The 20,707-nt window shown below is 43.5% G+C and overlaps 1 protein-coding gene across 1 annotated transcript in view; it reads left to right on the forward strand.

Annotated features, from left to right (window-relative positions):
• LOC141252810 (bone morphogenetic protein 8A-like) overlaps positions 1-20,707 on the forward strand; it is a 144,179-nt gene that overhangs the window by 105,698 nt on the left and 17,774 nt on the right. The window contains exons 2-5 of the mRNA XM_073670568.1: positions 9,198-9,390; positions 14,317-14,465; positions 17,146-17,340; positions 19,027-19,106. Coding sequence (XP_073526669.1) covers positions 9,198-9,390; positions 14,317-14,465; positions 17,146-17,340; positions 19,027-19,106 — 617 coding nt within the window. The remainder of the gene's footprint in view (positions 1-9,197; positions 9,391-14,316; positions 14,466-17,145; positions 17,341-19,026; positions 19,107-20,707) is intronic.

Consider the following 20,707-nt stretch of genomic DNA (forward strand, 5'->3'; position numbering starts at 1 on the left):
ACATAAACGGTACTATGTAGCAGCAAAATAGTAAAAATTTTTAATGAAGACTGTTTAAATAGTTTCTTAACTTTACGTTTAGAAAGCAAATAAACAATTAAAAAAAAATCTGTGTGAAGGTGGAGATAGCCTATAAAAGCAAAACTTCATGAATGCATGTAGGAAAATAAATAGCCACTAGTAATATACATATTGTATAACATAAACTGATCACAACCTCAGATTTTCTATTAAAATGTGGCATTAAAGTTACTCATTAAATCTTTTTATCTTTCCTATCTGAATTTTTTTGTATGTTCTGGATACTTCTTTTGGGCCATTAAACAGTGTTTGGAAAGGTTTTCTGCGGACCATCACACCGTCGTGTCTTCATAACCACCCAGGGCTCGAGTGAGGAAGTAGCTTTAGGGGCCTTGGACAACTCAGCTATGAATGGATAGGAGATTACATTTACAAATGTTATTAAAATGGTGGGATTAGTTTTTTCAAATCTTTCTACACACATAACTGAGGAAACCATCTAAAATGTGTATAACTTACAAAAGCCTATATAATCACTTTCCTTCTTATTGCCATATACTATTACCTTGACTATTCATTTCCTTCATTCTCTTTTCTTCTGTGTGAAGTAGCACAGTTTAATAAATGCCATATGTGCACCGTACATTCACCATTATGCCGCCGTGTGATATTTAAGAGTAGAACTTCATGAACTACTACTATATGTACTTCCTGGCCTTCCTGTCTGTCCAATGTTTTTAATAAAACGATGATTGATAAAAAAGAACAATTAGCACATTCTGTGGTATATGTTTCTAGAGCCTGTGAATGTAAAAAATATTATGCTGTCAGTCACTGAAGGTTTAACATTTGTTGACATCAAAAATCTCTACTTCTTTTCTACCTTTCCGAATTTCCAATGATTTTTTATTATATCCCCCCCTCAAAAAAAAATTAGCAATATTTGAAGCAATATTTGAAGGAAATCTCGGGTCAGAGATGAACCTGGAACCCATACGACGCACAAAGTAAATTACAAGGAGTCCCACACAGAGCTCTGCCAAAAGTACAACATTATTATCAAAAGAAATCAAATGTCCACTATTCCATTTTTTGGTACACAATTGTATGCTGATTAATTGTATAATATATCTGTATATGAGAGCACTGTTTTTCTGGCTTGCTAAATTATATAATTCTGGAGGCATTAAAAGGATTGATTACCCAACTTAATGAAAAAAATACCTGAAACAATGCTCAAAGTTTACTTCCCTTAAAGATCCCAATGCTGAACTTCCTTCTGTTCCATGGGCTATAAGGCCTCATTCAGATGTCCATTTTTCATATACGAATACTATCACAGTCAGTGGCGGACACATATAGAAATAGCCCCTGTGTAAGAACACTATATGGGCCCTTTGCAGTACAGTCATGGCCAAAAGTTTTGAGAATGACACCAAAATTATATTTTCACATGATCTGCTGGCCTCTGGTTTTTATTAGTGTTTGTCTGATGTTTATATCACATACAGAAATATAATTGCAATCATATTATGAGTACCAATAGGTTATATTGACAGTTAGAATGAGTTAATGCAGCAAGTCAATATTTGCAGTGTTGCCCCTTCTTCTTCAAGACCTCTGTAATTCTCCCTGGCATGCTCTCAATCAACTTTTGGACCAAATCCTGACTGATAGCAGTCCATTCTTGCATAATCAATGCTTGCATTTTGCCAGAATTTGTTGGTTTTTGTTTGTCCACCCGTCTCTTGATGATTGACCACAAGTTCTTAATGGGATTAAGATCTGGGGAGTTTCTAGGCCATGGACCCAAAATCTCTATGTTTTGTTCCATGAGTCATTTAGTTATCACCTTTGCTTTATGGCAAGGTGCTCCATCATGCTGGAAAAGGCATTGTTGGGCGCCAAACTGCTCTTGGACGGTTGGGAGAAGTTGCTCTTGGAGGACATTCTGGTACCATTCTTTATTCATGGCTGTGTTTTTAGGCAAGACTGTGAGTGAGCCGATTCCCTTGGCTGAGAAGCAACCCCACACATGAATGGTTTCAGGATGCTTTACAGTTGGCATGAGACAAGACTGGTGGTAGCGCTCACCTCTTCTTCTCCGAATAAGCTGTTTTCCAGATGACCCAAACAATCGAAAAGGGGATTCATCAGAGAAAATGACTTTGCCCCAGTCCTCAGCAGTCCACTCCCTGTACCTTTTGCAGAATATCAGTCGGTCCCTGATGTTTTTTCTGGAGAGAAGTGGCTTCTTTGCTGCCCTCCTTGAAACCAGCCCTTGCTCAAAGAGTCTCCGCCTCACAGTGCGTGCAGAAGCACTCACACCAGCCTGCTGCCATTCTTGAGCAAGCTCGGCACTGCTGGTAGTCCAATCCCGCAGCTGAAACAGTTTTAAGATACGGTCTTGGCGCTTGCTGGTCTTTCTTGGGCGCCCTGGAGCCTTTTTGACAACAATGGTGGAAGCTCTCTCCTTGAAGTTCTTGATGATGCGATAGATTGTTGACTGAGGTGCAATCTTTGTAGCTGCGATACTCTTCCCTGTTAGGCCATTTTTGTGCAGTGCAATGATGGCTGCACGTGTTTCTTTAGAGATAACCATGGTTAACTGAAGAGAAACAATGATACCAAGAACCAGCCTCCTTTTAAAGTGTCCAGTGATGTCATTCTTACTTAATCATGACTGATTGATCACCAGCCCTGTCCTCATCAACACCCACACCTGTATTAATGGATCAATCACTAAAACGATGTTAGCTGCTCCTTTTAAGGCAGGACTGCAATGATGTTGAAATGTGTTTTGGGGGTTAAAGTTCATTTTCTGGGCAAATATTGACTTTGCAAGTACAGTAATTGTTGTTAAGCTGATCACTCTTTGACATTCAGGAGTATATGCAAATTGCCATTACAAAAAATGAAGCAGTAAACTTTGGAAAAATTACTATTTGTCTCATTCTCAATACTTTTGGCCATGACTGTACAATAGCTCTGTCTATAATGCCTTATTCACATCTCAGTAATTGGTAAGCATTTGCATCACTGTTTGTATTTCAAAGCCAGGAGTGTAACTTACAGAAAAAAATACTGTATAATTGAAAGATTGACATCTGCTCTGTGTTTTGGAGACACTCCTGGTTTTGGCATACAAATACTGATGAAATACTGATGTGTGAATGAGGCCTAAGAGAATCTGCTTGCTTATTTGGAGGCAGTAGTGACCCCCCTTTCCTCTTGGGCCCTAGCTGCATCAATCATCCGACTCTGATCAGAGTTTTCCATGGATAGAACATATACTCATTAGGTTACCTTCCCACGATGAGCTCTTGGTTCTCTTCTCCTATTTCTGTTTTCCATGCTTAGTGTGGCACACACAGACACACAATGTAAAGATTGAGTCAACTTCTCCCCTTTTTATCTGGTTTCAGGCGTGATTTTCATATTTTCCACACCTGTTACTTGCCACAGGTGAGTTTGAACTAGCATCACATGCTTGAAACAAACTTGTTTACCCACAATTTTGGAAAGGTGCCAACAATTTTGTCCGGCCCATTTTTGGGGTTGTGTGAAATTATGTCCAATTTTTCTTTTATTTCTGTTTTTTTGTGTTGTTCCAATACACACAAAATGAATAAACATGTGTATAAAAAAACATGTGTAATTGCAATGATTTTCTAGGAGAAATGCTTCATTTTCTGGAACAATTTCAAGGGTGCCAACACTTTCGGCCATGACTGTATATGGGTCTGTGAAAATCTCTGACAGTACATGGAAGCAAATCTGTAAGCTGTTGGTTTTCAACATTGTAATGGGCAGGGAATTTTTTTTTTCTTGCTTTTACATACGAAAATATTACTGATGAAACAACGATAGTAAAAACTGACAGTGAATGAAACCCAAAGCACTGATGAAAAGCGGTCCATTTTTTGTCACATACATTATGCCTAACTAACTTACATGTTAGCTTCATTCTGCAGATTAGTCAGATTGGCAAAAGTACAGCTATACTAAATACTGTACTTATTTTTATCTTCTGCTACTTTTGCACAATAAAAAACACCAGTTTTTTTTTAAATAACATGGTTTTGTGTCACTATATTCTCTGAGCCATAATTTTTGTTTCTTTTACCCCTTTGTGAGCCCTTGTCTTTCTGGTGATTTTTTATCAGTACCATTTTTGGTTACAAATAACTTATTACCCTTCATTCCTTTTCATGGTAGAAGGAATGATCAAAAAACAGCCAGTCTGTCCTTGTTTTTAATAATTTTATTGGTTTTAAGAAGGACTAATTAATTATAGTTCCTTGGCTGAAATATCAGCAATCTGCATTTCCACAGCAGTGGGTGTCAACCACTTGCCTAACCACTGTGATACTGCGTTCGCTATTGGTAATGACATCTCTGGGTATGCCGGCGTCTTTTCCTGGAAAAGATGCTTCAGGAGAACGTCAACTGTGTTTTTCCTGAAACGTCTTATTTTAAAGTCTTATCGTGGTCAGATCACTTGTTTAACCACTTTGTGGCTTTGGAAGCCTGAAGCGATTAAAAGGAGATCAAAAAGACTGAATAAGCAGACAGCAAGTGCATTCTTTTTGCAATTTTTTTTAGCACTTTTTTTCAGGCAGGTTCGACATGGAAGACGTCATGTGCATATACCCTGAAGGGTTAAACACCCAGGATCAAAGATGTGTTACTTACATAGCAATAATTGCATGTTACCAGCACCGTAAATGTGCAAAGAAGTGAAAAGGGTTAATAAAAAATAAAAATAAGAAATCAATACATATTGATATGCTTTGAGCCATTCACTAAGCAAAATGTCATTGTATTGCAAATGGTCAGCGCCAAATTTTTTATGGTTTTTAAGCAATACTTACATTAATATTAACCAAAATATTAATGTGCATGTACAGCAGCCAGGATGATGCATAAGGGAGAGATGAATGTTTAGCTTATAAACTATGCATGTTCACAGACAATATCCTGATGACCCTTACTCAACCCCTTACTACTCCTCCTTATCTCTTCTCTATTTTAACTTTCTTTGGTGAGATCTCTAGCCTTACCATTGACCACTTTACAGATTGGCCATAAGTTTTTCCAAAGCTAGTTTAACATAGTTCAACATTTATCAACATAGCTGTATGAGAACTTTGCTTTTTCGTTGTACTAGTTGTAGGTTTTTTTATATTTAATTTCACATACAATGTATCTAAAACTGAAAAAAAAAAACTCTTGTGGAGTTGAATTGAAAAAAAAAACAACAGTAACATTACCTTTTGCTTGTTTTTTAGTCCATTTTTTTTAGAAGGCTAAGAAACTCAAAAAAGCATTTACGCAGTACACCATTCAAGATAAGTATATTTGGTATCTTACATTTTGTTTTTTAGCAATCTCTTATTATTAGATATTGAGGGAGGGTTTAATAGGTATACTAGTGTGGCAGACATGACATTCCAATGGCAACCTACAGTTGTGACACGGGACCTTCAATCTAACCAATTAGATGCAGCAGTCATTTTTTACAGTAATATCTGAGCAGATTTCACTGCCAGAGTTATATCTGGCACCCAACGTGTGCAGAACTTTTGAGCTGGCTCCATAAACCTGCACTCTACGTGTGATATAAATGTTCATCACAGATCAGAAAAGGGTTAAAAAAGGTCACATGGCCTCCACATTTCAATACCCCATAACGTTGCCTTTGCCCTCCTCCATTCAGTCCATCCATTTTAGTGGTACTCCTCACCTTGGCATACTTGACATGTCATTCTCCGCAAGGAGAAAAGTTGCACCTTGGATCCCGGTCAAACGCCTCTCACCCAGCCAATCCATGTCTAACACTTTGCACTGCCAAGGAGCAGTACTCCGAAACACAGTGTCTGCAAATTGAGATTCTGTTTCTCTCTTTTATCCTAAGTCATGTGACAAGGCTCTTTGGAGAGTCAATATTGACTTTTAGGATTGCTACTTCTTATAGGTGGTACTAGAGTTCTAGTCCTCTTCCACTCTGAAGAGGCAATTTGCATATTTCCCAGAGGAGCATTGCGGCTTAAAAGTCTTCTCACCTTGGCATGCTTCACATGTCACTCTTCTCAAGGAGAAATGTTTCCATTTTGGATAGTAGTACTTAAGACACCTACATTTTTTTGTGGTTCAGATCATCCACTTCTACAACTATTTATTTACAGCTAATTACACATCTATGTTGTGATGTCTAGCTGGTCCACATTAATTAATGGTTATGCTACTAAAATGACCATACATCCTAAACTACTATCTTTGAACACCCTAACCATTATCATCCTCATATATACACGTGCGGCCTCCCGCTGTGTATAGATGGCTATGTGCGGCCCCCTGCTGTGTATAAATGGCACCGTGCGGCCCCCTGCTGTGTATAGATGGCGCCGTGCGGCCTCCTGCTGTGTATAGATGGCTATGTGCGGCCTCCCGCTGTGTATATATGACGCCATGCGGCCTCACGCTGTGTATAGATGGCGCCGTGCGGCCTCCCACTCTGTATACACTGTGTTCCAAATTATTATGCAAATAATATTTTCTCAGATTTTCCCAAATTACCTATATGAATTGCAGTCATTGTAATTTTCCAGTCAAATAACTATTAGAGTACAATTGAAAGGTTTTTGTACAAACTGCCTATGATAACAGTATATTTTTAAAAAAATAAAAAACTCAAACTGCATTCAAAATGCATGTTCCAAATTATTATGCACAGCAGAGTTTTCAACCTTTTCATTTTAATAAAGAACAAAAAAATGGTCATATTTGAAATTATAAGCATTAGCCGGGTATTACAAACTGAAATCAAACAGTTTTCAACTCAAAACTTTATTCTAGGTGATGTTACATTTGCACATAGGACCGCTTGTTCGAAAGGAGCTTCTGAACTCTCTCGTCCATTGAATTTGTCAGGTTTTGGATGGTTTCTGCTTCAATTGTTTTGCATGAGGACAGAATACCCTCCCAGAGCTGTTGCTTAGATGTGAACTGCCTCCCGCCATCATAGACACTCCTTTTGATGATGCTCCAGAGGTTCTCAATGGGGTTGAGGTCAGTGTAGATGGCGCCATGCGGCCTCCCGCTGTGTATAGATGGCGCCGTGCGGCCTCCCACTGTGTATAGATAGCTACGTGCGGCCTCCTGCTGTGTATAGATGGCGCCTTGCGGCCTCCTGCTGTGTATAGATGGCGCCGTGCGGCCTCCTGCTGTGTATAGATGGCGCCGTGCGGCCTCCTGCTGTGTATAGATGGCGCCATGCGGCCTCCCGCTGTGTATAGATGGCTACGTGCGGCCTCCCGCTGTGTATAGATGGCTACGTATGGCCTCCCGCTGTGTATAGATGGCTACGTGCGGCCTCCCGCTGTATATAGATGGCTACGTGCGGCCTGCCGCTGTGTATAGATAGCTCCGTGCGGCCTCCTGCTGTGTATAGATGGCTACGTGCGGCCTCCCGCTGTGTATAGATGGCTGCGTGCGGCCTCCTGCTGTGTATAGATGGCTACGTGTGCTCAATATTAAGCCATACAATTAATGTAAGGCTATGTGCCCACGATGCAGAAATGCTCCGGATTTTCTTTGAGCATTTCTGCATCTCCCTGGCAGAAAAAACGTATGCGGATTGTACCTGCAGATTTTATATGCGTTTTTCCTGCCAGGGACATGCGGATGTGAAGCGTTCTTCACTTGCATTTCTGCATGCGGGTTGACAAGCGCTTTCCAAGCGATTTTAGCATCACTTGGAAAGTGCTTGACAACTTGGTCACACTATATAAATCCATGCAACCAGCATGGATTTATATAGTGTGACTGTAAAAGAATGGTAAAAAATAAAAAATATATACTTACCCTCTGATGGCCTTCTGACGTCAGCGGTCGCGTGACCCGTCACATGACTAAATGAAGTCACGGCAGGTCCTTTTCAGACCATCGCGAGCTGCCGGCAAGCCAGGACGCATCGGATAAAGACACCGGGGGCCATCAGAAGGTAAGTATAATATTTATTTTTTATTTTATTCTTTTTTTACAGGTTCTATGGTACCCGGGTCCGGAGGAGAGTCTCCTCTTCTCCAAACCCAGGTACCATCCGCACATTGAAATGCATGGATTCTGCATGTACAGATGCAGTGATGCGGATTCCATGCGTTCCAATGCAAGTCAAGGCGGCGAAAACGCTGCGCTTCCGCAAAATAATTGGTAATGCTGCGGATTTTTCCGCAATGATAATCCGCACATGTGGATTATCATTGGGGAACATGGCAGACCTTCTACCAAGCGTTTTTTAAGGGTTTCTGCAGCAGAATTGCCGCTGCGAAAACGCTTAAAAAACGCATAGTGGGCACACAGCCTAAAAAAAATTATTATAATTAATATTGTGCCAAATTAATTTCACGTGAACTATCACATGATCTATCACAGGGGATCATGTGACATGTGATACATCAGGTGTGTGTGTGTGGGGGAGGGGGGGCGCCTTCTAAACTGCCTGGGGCCCTTGCTACTCTTAATCCACCCCTGATTTTTACACATCTAATCACGTTGTTCAGGAGGACTTGATGTTTGTTTACTCCAATTTATCTTGATGATCTTTCAGTTAAAAAGTTATTTCCAAAATTGTAAGTTATACCCTATCATCAAGAAAGGGAAAAATTTACTGATTGCTGGAGGACCACCAGCAATCCTGAGAATGGGGCTATGAAACCTGGGAATGGGGTTTTTAATGGACCAGAGGTATGTACTCTTGACCCCACTCCATTAATTGTCTATGGGACTGCTGGAGAAAGCAAAGTATAGCAGTTCATGGAAAAATTAATGAAGTTTAGGTCAAGCACATGCACCTCCACTCTATTCAAGACATGGTTCTGCAAAGTCATTTTCTGGGTTCCAAAGCCCCTTTCTCAGGAACCCTGGGGTTCCTATCGGTTGGCGATCAGTAAGTTATCTCTTATCTTATGGCCAGTTATCACTTATTTCTGATAATGGATATAGAATCTGTGAAGATCTCTATTATTAGAATTCTATGCCAATGTTTTAGTCATTTTTGGGCTGAACCTTCATTTATTTTATTGTATTTTATTACAGTGAGGCACAGTTGCTTTAATTAATAGTCACATTAGGATAGTGAGTGAATAAGAAAATTATACTTTCTATATTTACAGTTGAAAATGACAGAGATATCTTTTATCAGAAGCCTTACTGGAAAGAGTTTAAGTTTGACATGACTCAAATTCCAACTGGAGAGTCTGTGACAGCAGCAGAGTTTCGACTTTTCAAAACCCGCAGTTTTTTACGGCACTTAAACAGGACTCTTCACATCAGCATCTATGAGATACACCGAGAGCATGCAAATCGGTATGTGGCTTTATCTTACTGACTAGCTATTAAACCCGTTCTCCGCCCAGGTGGCGAGCATTTTTAATGGTATATGGTCTCCCATGCTGGTATGTGCTGCCCCCCTCCTGCTATGTGCTGCCCCCATCCTGGTATTTTTGCTCCCCAATCCTGTTCCCCCATCCTGTTATGTGCTGCCCCATCCTATCCTGGTATGCATGGCACCCCTCATCCCTATCCTGGTATTCATGGCACCCCTCATCCCTATCCTGGTATGCATGGCACCCCTCATCCCTATCCTGGTATGCATGGCACCCCTCATCCCTATCCTAGTATGCATGGCACCCCTCATGCCTATCCTGGTATGCATGGCACCCCTCACCCCCTATCCTGGTATGCATGGCAACCCTCACCCCCAATCCTGATATGTATGGCACCACTCACCCCCAATCTTGGTATGTATGGCACCCCTCACCCCCCAATCTTGGTATGCATGGGCCCCTCACCCCCCAATCCTGGTATGCATGGTCCTCTCACCCCCCAATCCTGGTATATATGGCACCCCTCACTCCCCAATCCTGGTATGCATGTTCCCCTCACAACCCAATCCTGGTATGCATGGTCCCCTCACCCCCTTATCCTGGTATGTATGGCACCACTCACCCCCCAATCCTGGTATGCATGGTCCCCTCACCCCCCAATCCTGGTATGCATGGTACCCCCTCATCCCTATCCAGGTATGCATGGTCCCCTCACATCCCCCAATCGTGGTATGCATGGTACCCCCTCATCCCTATCCTGGTATGCATGGTCCTCTCACCCCCCAATCCTAGTATGCATGGTACCCCCTCATCCCTATCCTGGTATGCATGGTACCCCCTCATCCCTATCCTGGTATGCATGGTCCCCTCACCCCCCCAATTCTGGTATGCATGGTACCCCCTCATCCCTATCCTGGTATGCATGGTCCCCTCACCCCCCAATCCTGGTATGCATGGTCCCCTCACCCCCCATTCCTGGTGTGTATGGTACCCCTCATCCCCAATGCTGGTATGCATGGCACCCCCCCAATCCTGGTATGCATGGTCCCCTCACCACCCAATCCTGGTATTTATGGTCCCCTCATTCCCCAATCCTGGTATGCATTGTACCCCCTCACCCCTCAATCCTAGTATGTATGGCACCCCTCACCCCCAATCCTGGTATGTATGGAACCCCTCACCCCCCTTTCCAGGTATGCATGGTCCCCTTATATCCCCCAATCATGGTATGCATGGTACCCCCTCATCCCTATCCTGGTATGCATGGTCCCCTCACCCCCCAATCCTGGTATGTATGGCACCCCTCACCCCCAATCCTGGTATGCATGGTACTCCCTCATCCCTATCCTGGTATGCATGGTCCCCTCACCCCCCAAATCCTGGTATGCATGGTACCCCCTCATCCCTATCCTGGTATGCATGGTCCCCTCACCCCCAATCCTGGTATGCATGGTACCCCTTCATCCCCCAATCCTGGTATGCATGGTACCCCCTCATCCCTATCCTGGTATGCATGGTCCCCTCACCCCCCCAATACTGGTATGCATGGTACCCCCTCATCCCTATCCTGGTATGCATGGTCCCCTCACCCCCTAATCCTGGTATATATGGCACCCCTCACTCCCCAATCCTGGTATACATGTTCCCCTCACAACCCAATCCTGGTATGCATGGTCCCCTCACCCCCTTATCCTGGTATGTATGGCACCCCTCACCCCCCAATCCTGGTATGCATGGTCCCCTCACCCCCAATCCTGGTATGCATGGTACCCCCTCATCCCTATCCAGGTATGCATGGTCCCCTCACATCCCCCAATCGTGGTATGCATGGTACCCCCTCATCCCTATCCTGGTATGCATGGTCCTCTCACCCCCCAATCCTGGTAAGCATGGTACCCCTTCATCCCTATCCTGGTATGCATGGTACCCCCTCATCCCTATCCTGGTATGCATGGTCCACTCACCCCCCCCCCAATTCTGGTATGCATGGTACCCCCTCATCCCTATCCTGGTATGCATGGTCCCCTCACCCCCCAATCCTGGTATGCATGGTCCCCTCACCCCCCATTCCTGGTGTGTATGGTACCACTCATCCCCAATGCTGGTATGCATGGCAACCCCCCCAATCCTGGTATGCATGGTCCCCTCACCACCCAATCCTGGTATTTAAGGTCCCCTCATTCCCCAATTTTGGTATGCATTGTACCCCCTCACCCCTCAATCCTAGTATGTATGGCACCCCTCACCCCCAATCCTGGTATGTATGGCACCCCTCACCTCCCAATCCTGGTATGTATGGCACCCCTCACCCCCAATCCTGGTATACATGGTACTCCCTTATCCCTATCCTGGTATGCATGGTCCCCTCACCCCCCCAATCCTGGTATGCATGGTACCCCTCATCCCTATCCTGGTATGCATGGTCCCCTCACCCCCAATCCTGGTATGCATGGTACCCCCTCATCCCTATCCTGGTATGCATGGTACCCCCTCATCCCTATCCTGGTATGCATGGTCCCCTCACCCCTCCCAATACTGGTATGCATGGTACACCCTCATCCCTATCCTGGTATGCATGGTCCCCTCACCCCCCAATCCTGGTATGCATGGTACCCCCTCATCCCTGTCCTGGTATGCATGGTTCCCTCACCCCCTAATCCTGGTATGTATGGCACCCCTCACCCCCAATACTGGTATGTATAACGCCCCTCACCCTCCAAACCTGGTATGCATGGAACCCCTCACACCCCAATCCTGGTATGCATGGTACCCCCTCATCCCTATCCTGGTATGCATGGTCCCCTCAACCCCCCAATCCTGGTATGCATGGTACCCCCTCATCCTTATCTTGGTATGCATGGTCCCCTCACCCCCCAATCCTGGTATGTATGGTACCCCTCATCCCTATCCTGGTATGCATGGTACCCCCTCATCCCTATCCTGGTATGCATGGTCCCCTCACCCCCCAATCCTGGTATGCATGGTCCCCTCGCCCCCCAATCCTGGTATGTATGGTACCCCTCATCCCCAATGCTGGTATGCATGGCACTCCTCCCCCCAATCCTGGTATGCATGGTCCCCTCACCACCCAATTCTGGTATTTATGGTCCCCTCACCCCCAATCCTGGTATGCATGGGCCCCTCACCCTCCAATCCTGGTATGCATGGTACCCCCTCACCCCCAATCCTGGTATGTATGGTACCCCTCACCCCCAATCCTGGTATGTATTGCACCCCTCACCCCCCAATCTTGGTATGTATGGCACCCCTCACCCCCCAAATCCTGGTATGCATGGCACTCCTCACCCCCCAATCCTGGTATGTATGGCACCCCTCATCCCCAGTGCTGGTATGCATGGCACCCCTCACCCCAAATCCTGGTATGTATGGCACCCCTCACCCCCCAATCCAGGTATGTATGGCACTCCTCACCCCCCAATCCTGGTATGTATGGCACCCCTCATCCCCAGTGCTGGTAAGCATGGCACCCCTCACCCCCAATCCTGGTATGCATGGTCCCCTCACCCCCCCAATCCTGGTACGCAAGGTACCCCCTCATCCCTATCCTGCTAGTCATGGTCCCCTCATCCCCCAATCCTTGTATACATGGTCCCCTCACCCCCCAATCTTGGTATGCATGGTCTCCTCACCCCTCAATCCTGTTATGCATGGCACCCCTCATCCCCCAATCCTGGTATGCATGGGCCCCTCACCCCCCAATCCTGGTATGTATTGCACCCCTCACCCCCAATCCTGGTATGTATGGTACCCCTCCCCCCCAATCATGGTATGCATGGCACTCCTCACCCCCCAATCCAGGTATGCATGGTACTCCATCCCTCATCCTGGTATGCATGGCACCCCCAAATCCTGGTATGCATGGCACCCCTCATCCCCCAATCCTGATATGCATGTCACCCCTCATCCCCCAATCCTGGTATGCATGGCAACCCTCACCCCCCAATCCTGGTATGCATGGTCCCCTCACCCCCCAATCCTGGTATGCATGGTCCCCTCACCCCCAAATCCTGGTATGCATGGTCCCCTCATTCCCAATCCTGGTATGCATGGTCCCCTCATCCCCCAATCCTGGTATGCATGAGCCCCTCACCCCCCAATCCTGGTATGTATTGCACCCCTCACCCCCAATCCTGGTATGCATGGCACCCTCATCCCCCAATCCTGGTATGCATGGGCCCCTCACCCCCCAATCTTGGTATGTATGGCACCCCTCACCCCCCAATCCTGGTATGCATGGTCCCCTCACCCCCCAATCCTGTTATCTATGGCACTGCTCATCCCCATCACGCTGCACACATACAAAAAAATAAACACTTATACTCACCTGTCTTCCATGTGCTCCAGCGCTGTGTCCCATTCTGTCGGAGGCCAGGGGAGGAGTGCGGCGCCGGAGTACGCGCGTGCCCCTACCGTGCTGTCCGGCGCCATTTTGCTGAAGACACACTGCAAATGTGTCTTCAGTAAAATGGCGCCGGATAGCGCTATGCGCATGCGCCGATTCCGACGGTACATTCATCTCCCAGCTACCGGCCTGAAGACACAGCGCGGTCTCCTCGATAGGTGAGTTGTTAGGGGGCCGGAGATCGCGGTATGTGTTCAGTGCTTACGCATACCGCGATATCCGGTTCCACAATCCTCATCCTAAACTCCTCATTTAGGATGTGGTTGCATTCCTCTGTGGGGTTCAGATTGCGCAGGCGTGTCGCGCTTGCGCAGTCTATAGAGGCTTCAGACAGAGGGACGCTTGTACAATTATATTATAGATGATAGTAAATGGCAACAGCCATAAAGTCAACACTTCTTCAGGTGTAATTCTAGCTAGAAGTCTCGCTGATGATATAAAGTGCATGAAATAATTTTTATAATATCTCTCTCTCTTCTATAGACAGCCTGAGTTAACTTTGCTGGACCATGAGAGCATACAGCCTGGGGATGAAGGGTGGCTTGTCTTCGATGTGACAGCAGCCAGTAACCACTGGTTACTTAACTCAAAATTTAATTCAGGGCTGCGCCTCTACGTAGAGAATGATGACGGTGAGGTTAAACACTAAGGATGACTGTTTTCATTACTCATGAAGATATTGGTTGATTCATCTTCCTTTTTCTAATTGGCACAATTTAATATAAATATCTTTTACTTTTGCAAAACTGTTTTAGCTCCTGTAGCACAAAGTTGGCTGTGAGAGATCCTTTAATAGCACCAAGTGAGCAGCTCCCTTCAGGGGATCTTCTTGTGATTTATTTATTTATTACTATATCACAAATGCTCTCTTTTATTATGTGACTGCATCATATTAATATTGATTTTCTGCGGGGTGTAATAACTTTTTAAAAGCTCTGCTCAAATCATCGGAGATGTACATTCAGTCTACATGTCAATGTAGCAATAGATTTAGGTTAGCTAAATAATAAAAGTACTTTTCAAATATGCACCCAATAAGTAGGCCACCCCCTAGGTGATCTGAACAAAGGCTGAGTTTGAATTTAATTATGCCAGTATGATAATTAAAAGAAATACTATTCATCTATACTAGCACACTGTTTTCAGTATGGAAACAAATACAGTGCCTTGAAAAAGTATTTACACCCTAGGGCTTTTCCATATTTTTTCATCTTACACCCACAAACTTAAATTTATTTTATTGGGATTTTATGTGATATACATGCATAAAGTAGCAACTATTTGTGAAACGCAAAGGAAATGATACATGGTTTTCTAATTATTTGAAAAATATAAATCTGAAAATTGTGGTGTGCATTTGTATTCAGCCCCCCGAGTCAGTATATTGTAGGAGCAACTTTCATTGCAATTTTTGCAGCAAGTCTTTTGGGGTATGTCTCTACCACATTTGCACATTTAGAGGCTGACATTTTTGTCCATTCTTCTTTGAAAACTATCAGTGGGATTTAGGTCTGGACTTTGACTGGGCCATTCAAACACATGAATATGCTTTGATCTCAGCCATTCAATTGTCGCTTTGGCAGTTTGTTTAGAGTCGTTTTCCTGCTGGAAGGTGAGCCTACTCCCCAGTCTCAACTCTTTTGCAGCCTCTAACAGGTTTTCCTCCAGGATTGCCCTATATTTATCTCCATCCATATCCTCATCATCATCAACTCTGGCCTGCTTTCCTGTCCCTGATGAAGAAAAGCATACCAACAGATTGACGCTGCCACCACCATGCTTGACGATGGGGATGGTGTTTTCAGGGTAATGTGCAGTGTTAGTTTTCCACCACACATAGAGTTTTGCATTTAGCATAAAAAGTTCTACTTTGGTGTCATCTGATCAGAGCACCTTCTTCCACATGCTAGCTGTGTTCCCTACAGGGCTTTTTGAAAACGGCAAACGGTACTTCTTCTGACTTGCTTTCAAAAATGGCTTTCTTCTTGCTACTCTTCCAGAAAGTTCAGATTTGTGGAGTATACAACCGTCCTGCTTACAGATTGTCCCAGCTGAGTTGTGTTTCTGCAGCTCCTCCAGAGTTAACCATGGGCCTCTTGGCTGATTTTCTAATTATTGCTCTTCTTGCTTAGGATGTCAGTTTAGGTGGACGGCTATGTTTTGGTAGATTTGCAGTTGTGCCATTCTCCTTCCATTTTTAGATGATGGATTGAACAGTGCTCTGTGAGATGTTCAGAGCTTGGGCTATTTTTTTTATAACCTAACCCTGCTTTACTCTTCTCCACAACTTTATACTTGACCTGTCTGTTGTTTTCCTTGGTTTTCTTGATGCTGTTTGATCCATAATGTTCTCAAAAAAACTTCTGAGACCTTTGCAGAACAACTGTAGTTATGCTGAGAATAAATTACACACAGGTGGACTCAATTTACTAATTATGTGACTTCTAGAGTCAATTAGTCACTCAAGATTTTATTTAAGGGTATCATACTACACAGGGCTGAATAAAAATGCATGTCTCAATTTTCAGATTTATATTTTTAAAATATTAAAACATTGTATAACTTCCTTTACACTTCAGAAATACTTGCTACTTTGTGTTGGTATGCCTCATAAAATCCATTTAAAGAAGTTGTCCACTACTTTTACATTGATGTTCTATCCGTAGGGCGGTGTACTGCACATCCGCCTCCTATTCAATTGAATGGGTGGCGGATCTGCAGTACACCACAGCGGCCACTACCACTTGACGGCGGAGCCGCGCAGGTGAACAGTTCTGGCGGGCGGCGGCCGCCGCCGGCACAAATAACAGCTGATCGGCGGGGGTGCCGCATGCGGGACCCCGGCCAATCATACATTGATGCCCTATCCTATAGATAGGGCATCAATGTAAAAGTAGTGGACAACCCCTTTAAGTTTGTGAGTGTAATGTGAAAAAATGTGGAAAAGTTCATGGGGTATGAATACTTTTTCTAGGCACTGCATATTAGGCAAAATACTAGAAAACTTACATTGCATAACATATTATTTTACTTGCTTATATAGCGCCATTAATTTCACAGCGCAATACAGACATTATCATCATTTTTCCCATTGTAGCTCACAATCTAAATTCCCTATCAGTATGTCTTTGACGTGTGGGGGGAAACCCACACAGAAAAGGGGAGAACATACAAATTCCTTGCACATTTTGTCCTTGGTGGGAGTTGAAATCAGGACCCCAGCGCAGCAAGAATAGAGCACTAACCACTGAACCACCTTCTGTTATAACCTTTAATTACAATCTTCTATTATGATGTGTGTTAACATAATAGGGCAGAGCATTGATCCAAGTCTGGCAGGCATCTTAGGAAGACGGGCACCTCGTGCAAAACAGCCATTTATGGTTACATTTTTCCGGGCAAGTAAAAACCAGATCAGATCAACGAGGGCAATTAAACAGCTGAAGAAAAGGCAACAGAAGAAACACAGCGATCTACCACATCCCAACAAACTACCTGGTGTATTTGGTAAGTCTTGTATGGAAATCATTTCTGACTTCTATTGTATGGTTAATTTAAGAAAATAGATATAATGCTATATTGTTTTGTGTATTTCAAATACTAATTCATTACATATGAATACTTTCTAAGAAACACAGTATTTTATGGCTCAAAATCACTTTAAAGGGAACCTGTCATGTGAAAAAAATGCTATTAACCTGCAGATATGGGTTTGATCTGCAGGTTATTAGCGTTCTGAAGCTGCCCGGCGCCCACACTGAAAGCCTAGCTACCAGGAGGAAATTAACTTTATACCTCCTGGCAGCCTCTTGCTTTCAGTCAGAGATATGCAGCCGGTATGGATGGTCATAGCTGAGTACACAGTAAGCGGTGGCTGTAACCACGCCCTGGGTGCTGACTGACAGCCGGCTCTTCAGTGTATCAGTACTGAGCAGGCTGTCAGTCATTGCCAGGGGCGCGGTTTCAGTTGCCACTCACTATATACTGAGCAAAGACTGAAGCCAGGCAGGCTCACCCCTATGACTGAAAGAAATAAAATTAGTTTCCTCCCGACAGCAGGACTCTCAGTGCCGGCACCGGGCAGCTTCAGATTAGATCCTTGGGAAAGTGACCTTGCATGCTGATCAGCCCGTATAACCAAATTTAACAACATACAGTAAAATCTCTTCAGGATTAACTGATATCTTCTCCTCTAAGAACACTGGCTGCTATGATTACGCATAGTCACACATACCATATATGCAGCTGCATACAGCCATCATTACTTAAAACTTTAAAAAAAAATGTAATCATGAAATCCTTAGCTAACAAAAATTATTGGATTTTGAGATTGTATTGCACCGAAATTCGACACACTGGTGTCTTGCTTTTGATATATTAACATGCTCATATTAAAAGGCTCATGTGTAGGAACCTTACTGGGTCCCTTACTGCCCTGATGGGCCTTGACATGAGCCTTTTTGTGACTATATCTGCCATTGTGCTTTGGGGACTGACGTCTGAACGATGACTCTCCAACCATCAGTGTTATCGAGACACCTTCCTGTTTATGACCAGTTGATGTGATGACATACATCCTAACAAAAGCTCTAAACTTTTATTTTTCATAAACATTTTTATGGTGAGAAATAGCTTTTAGATGCTTTGGGAAAGATCACTGTATGTTTTCATAACTTAAGAGGAAAAATATTGTGCAGCTGAAGCTCAAGCAAAGGTAAGATAAATATACAAAAATCCGGCCGTCACAACCAGAGGTCTTTACATTCAGTGTTGGATATGTGCGGCTTTGTAAATATTTTTTAGTATATAATTTTTATTTATAAAGAACAAAGTATAATATCCATTGATCTCTTCAGCGTTGTTGTTTTATCTTCTGCTGTTTAGTAGTAGTGGCAAAAATACAACTAAAGTCTTATGGATTGTTGTTATTATATTCAACATAGAAACTTCTGGAAAATTGTCATTTATATCCCACTACAAATTTGGGGCTTAGGGTTCCAGGCAGCTATGGTGTGGGTATGTTTGTCTAAGACATGTACAGTTATTCTTTAGCCCCACTGCCTACATCCATATGTGGATTTACGCACCCACATGCACAATTCCACGCTCTATTAGGCATATACTGTATGTACTTTTGTATCAAATGAGGGTAATTTAAGTTTTATACATAATTAAAATCTGATGTCATTTTAGATCATGTACATGTACCGGAAGGCAGGCAAGTGTGCAAAAGGCATGAGCTGTATGTGAGCTTTCGAGATTTAGGTTGGCTAGTAAGTATCTATTACTGTCTATGGTATTATCTATTTATTATCTGTTAGTCATTCTTTCTTTTCAAATTTCCATTGTAACAATTTATTTATTTATTCTGCTTATTATGCTTGCTTATATTGCGTCATCATATACCACAGCGATTACAAACATTATCATCACTGTCCCCATTGGGGCTCACAATCTACATTCCCTATCAGTATGTTTCTGGAGTGTGGGAGGAAACCAGAGAACCCAGAGGAAACCCACGCAAACACGGGGAGAACATACAAACTCCTTGCAGATGTTCTCCTGATCAAGATGTAAAAAAAAAGATCCATATCTCATTCCCTTTTTTTTGCAGTTGTAGATGTTCATTGGATGCAGTACAGCCAAAAAAAGTTGTATTCAACCTGTAAATTGTTGTTTTTTTATTTCCTTTGGAGAAAACTGTAGTGTAATTCCTGAATTCCACAGCACGAGTCTCACACATAGGCCATGTTCACACATTCAGTATTTGGTCAGTATTTTACCTCAGTATTTGTAAGCCAAAATCAAGAGAGGAAAAGTATAATAGAAACACATTCACCATTTCTGCAAATTTCACCCACTTCTGGTTTTGGCTGATAAATACTGATGTAAAATACTGACCACATACTAAACGTGTGAATGTGGCCATACACTGAGATACAGACTGTAGCACATTACCCCACATTCCCTTCTTACAGCTTAGACACTTATATAGACACTAAAGGAGAGATGCGTCTGCAGCTCGCCCATACTCTCCCATACCATACCATGTCTAAATGCATTTATTGCTGAGTGAAAAGGTTTCTAAACTTAAAGGTTTTTTCTGGTTTTGGAAAGCCCCAATCTCCTGGCTCCAGTTTGTTTAAAAAAACAAACAACTGCGTATTATTCCCCCTTCCGGGATCCAGCACCGAGTCTCTGCCACTGCTCTCAGTGTCTGTTACTCTCTGCAACGCTGGCGTCACATCGGCAGCGCTATAGCCAATAAGTGAGTACAACGGCTGTGCCCAAGTAGATGGCAGACGCTGTGCTCACTGTTTGGCTGCAGTTCTGTCGATGTGAAGTCAGCACTGCAGAAAATAAGGACCATTTCACATCAGTTTTTCTCGTACGAGCGCTATCACTGCTAGCACTTGTATGTGTGATAGTCTATGGGGTAGTTCACACGTCCGATTTTTTTCCTCGGACCGAGAGGTCCACACAAAAGTGCGGAGGCAGTCTGTTATCTAAACAAGTGTCGGATCAAACTCGGTAATGCTGCAAGTCTATGGATCCGTGAAAAAATCGGACGGCACTGATATGCCATCTGTGTAATGTCCATTTTTCATGGACTATTTGACATGAGAAATCGTCATCAGTTTTTATTTTTTATTTGAGAAAAAGTGATGGAACTCAAAAAACATCGATAAAACGATGATGGTAAAAATTGACATACTCATGACACTGATCAAAAATACTAATCACATTCAGACCATTTTTTTCTATCGAGAAAAATCACTGGCAAGTGGAGCTCTTACTGATCCCAAGATCAGCGGCGGAAACTCAGAGCTAAACCCAGGGAAGGTAGTAAAAAAAACAAAAAAAACAGTTTTTC

The sequence above is a fragment of the Phyllobates terribilis genome, unplaced genomic scaffold, assembly GCF_046119375.1.
Source record: "Phyllobates terribilis strain yellow unplaced genomic scaffold, ASM4611937v1 Scaffold_2__4_contigs__length_985480577, whole genome shotgun sequence".
In the NCBI taxonomy this organism is placed as follows: Eukaryota; Metazoa; Chordata; class Amphibia; order Anura; family Dendrobatidae; genus Phyllobates; species Phyllobates terribilis.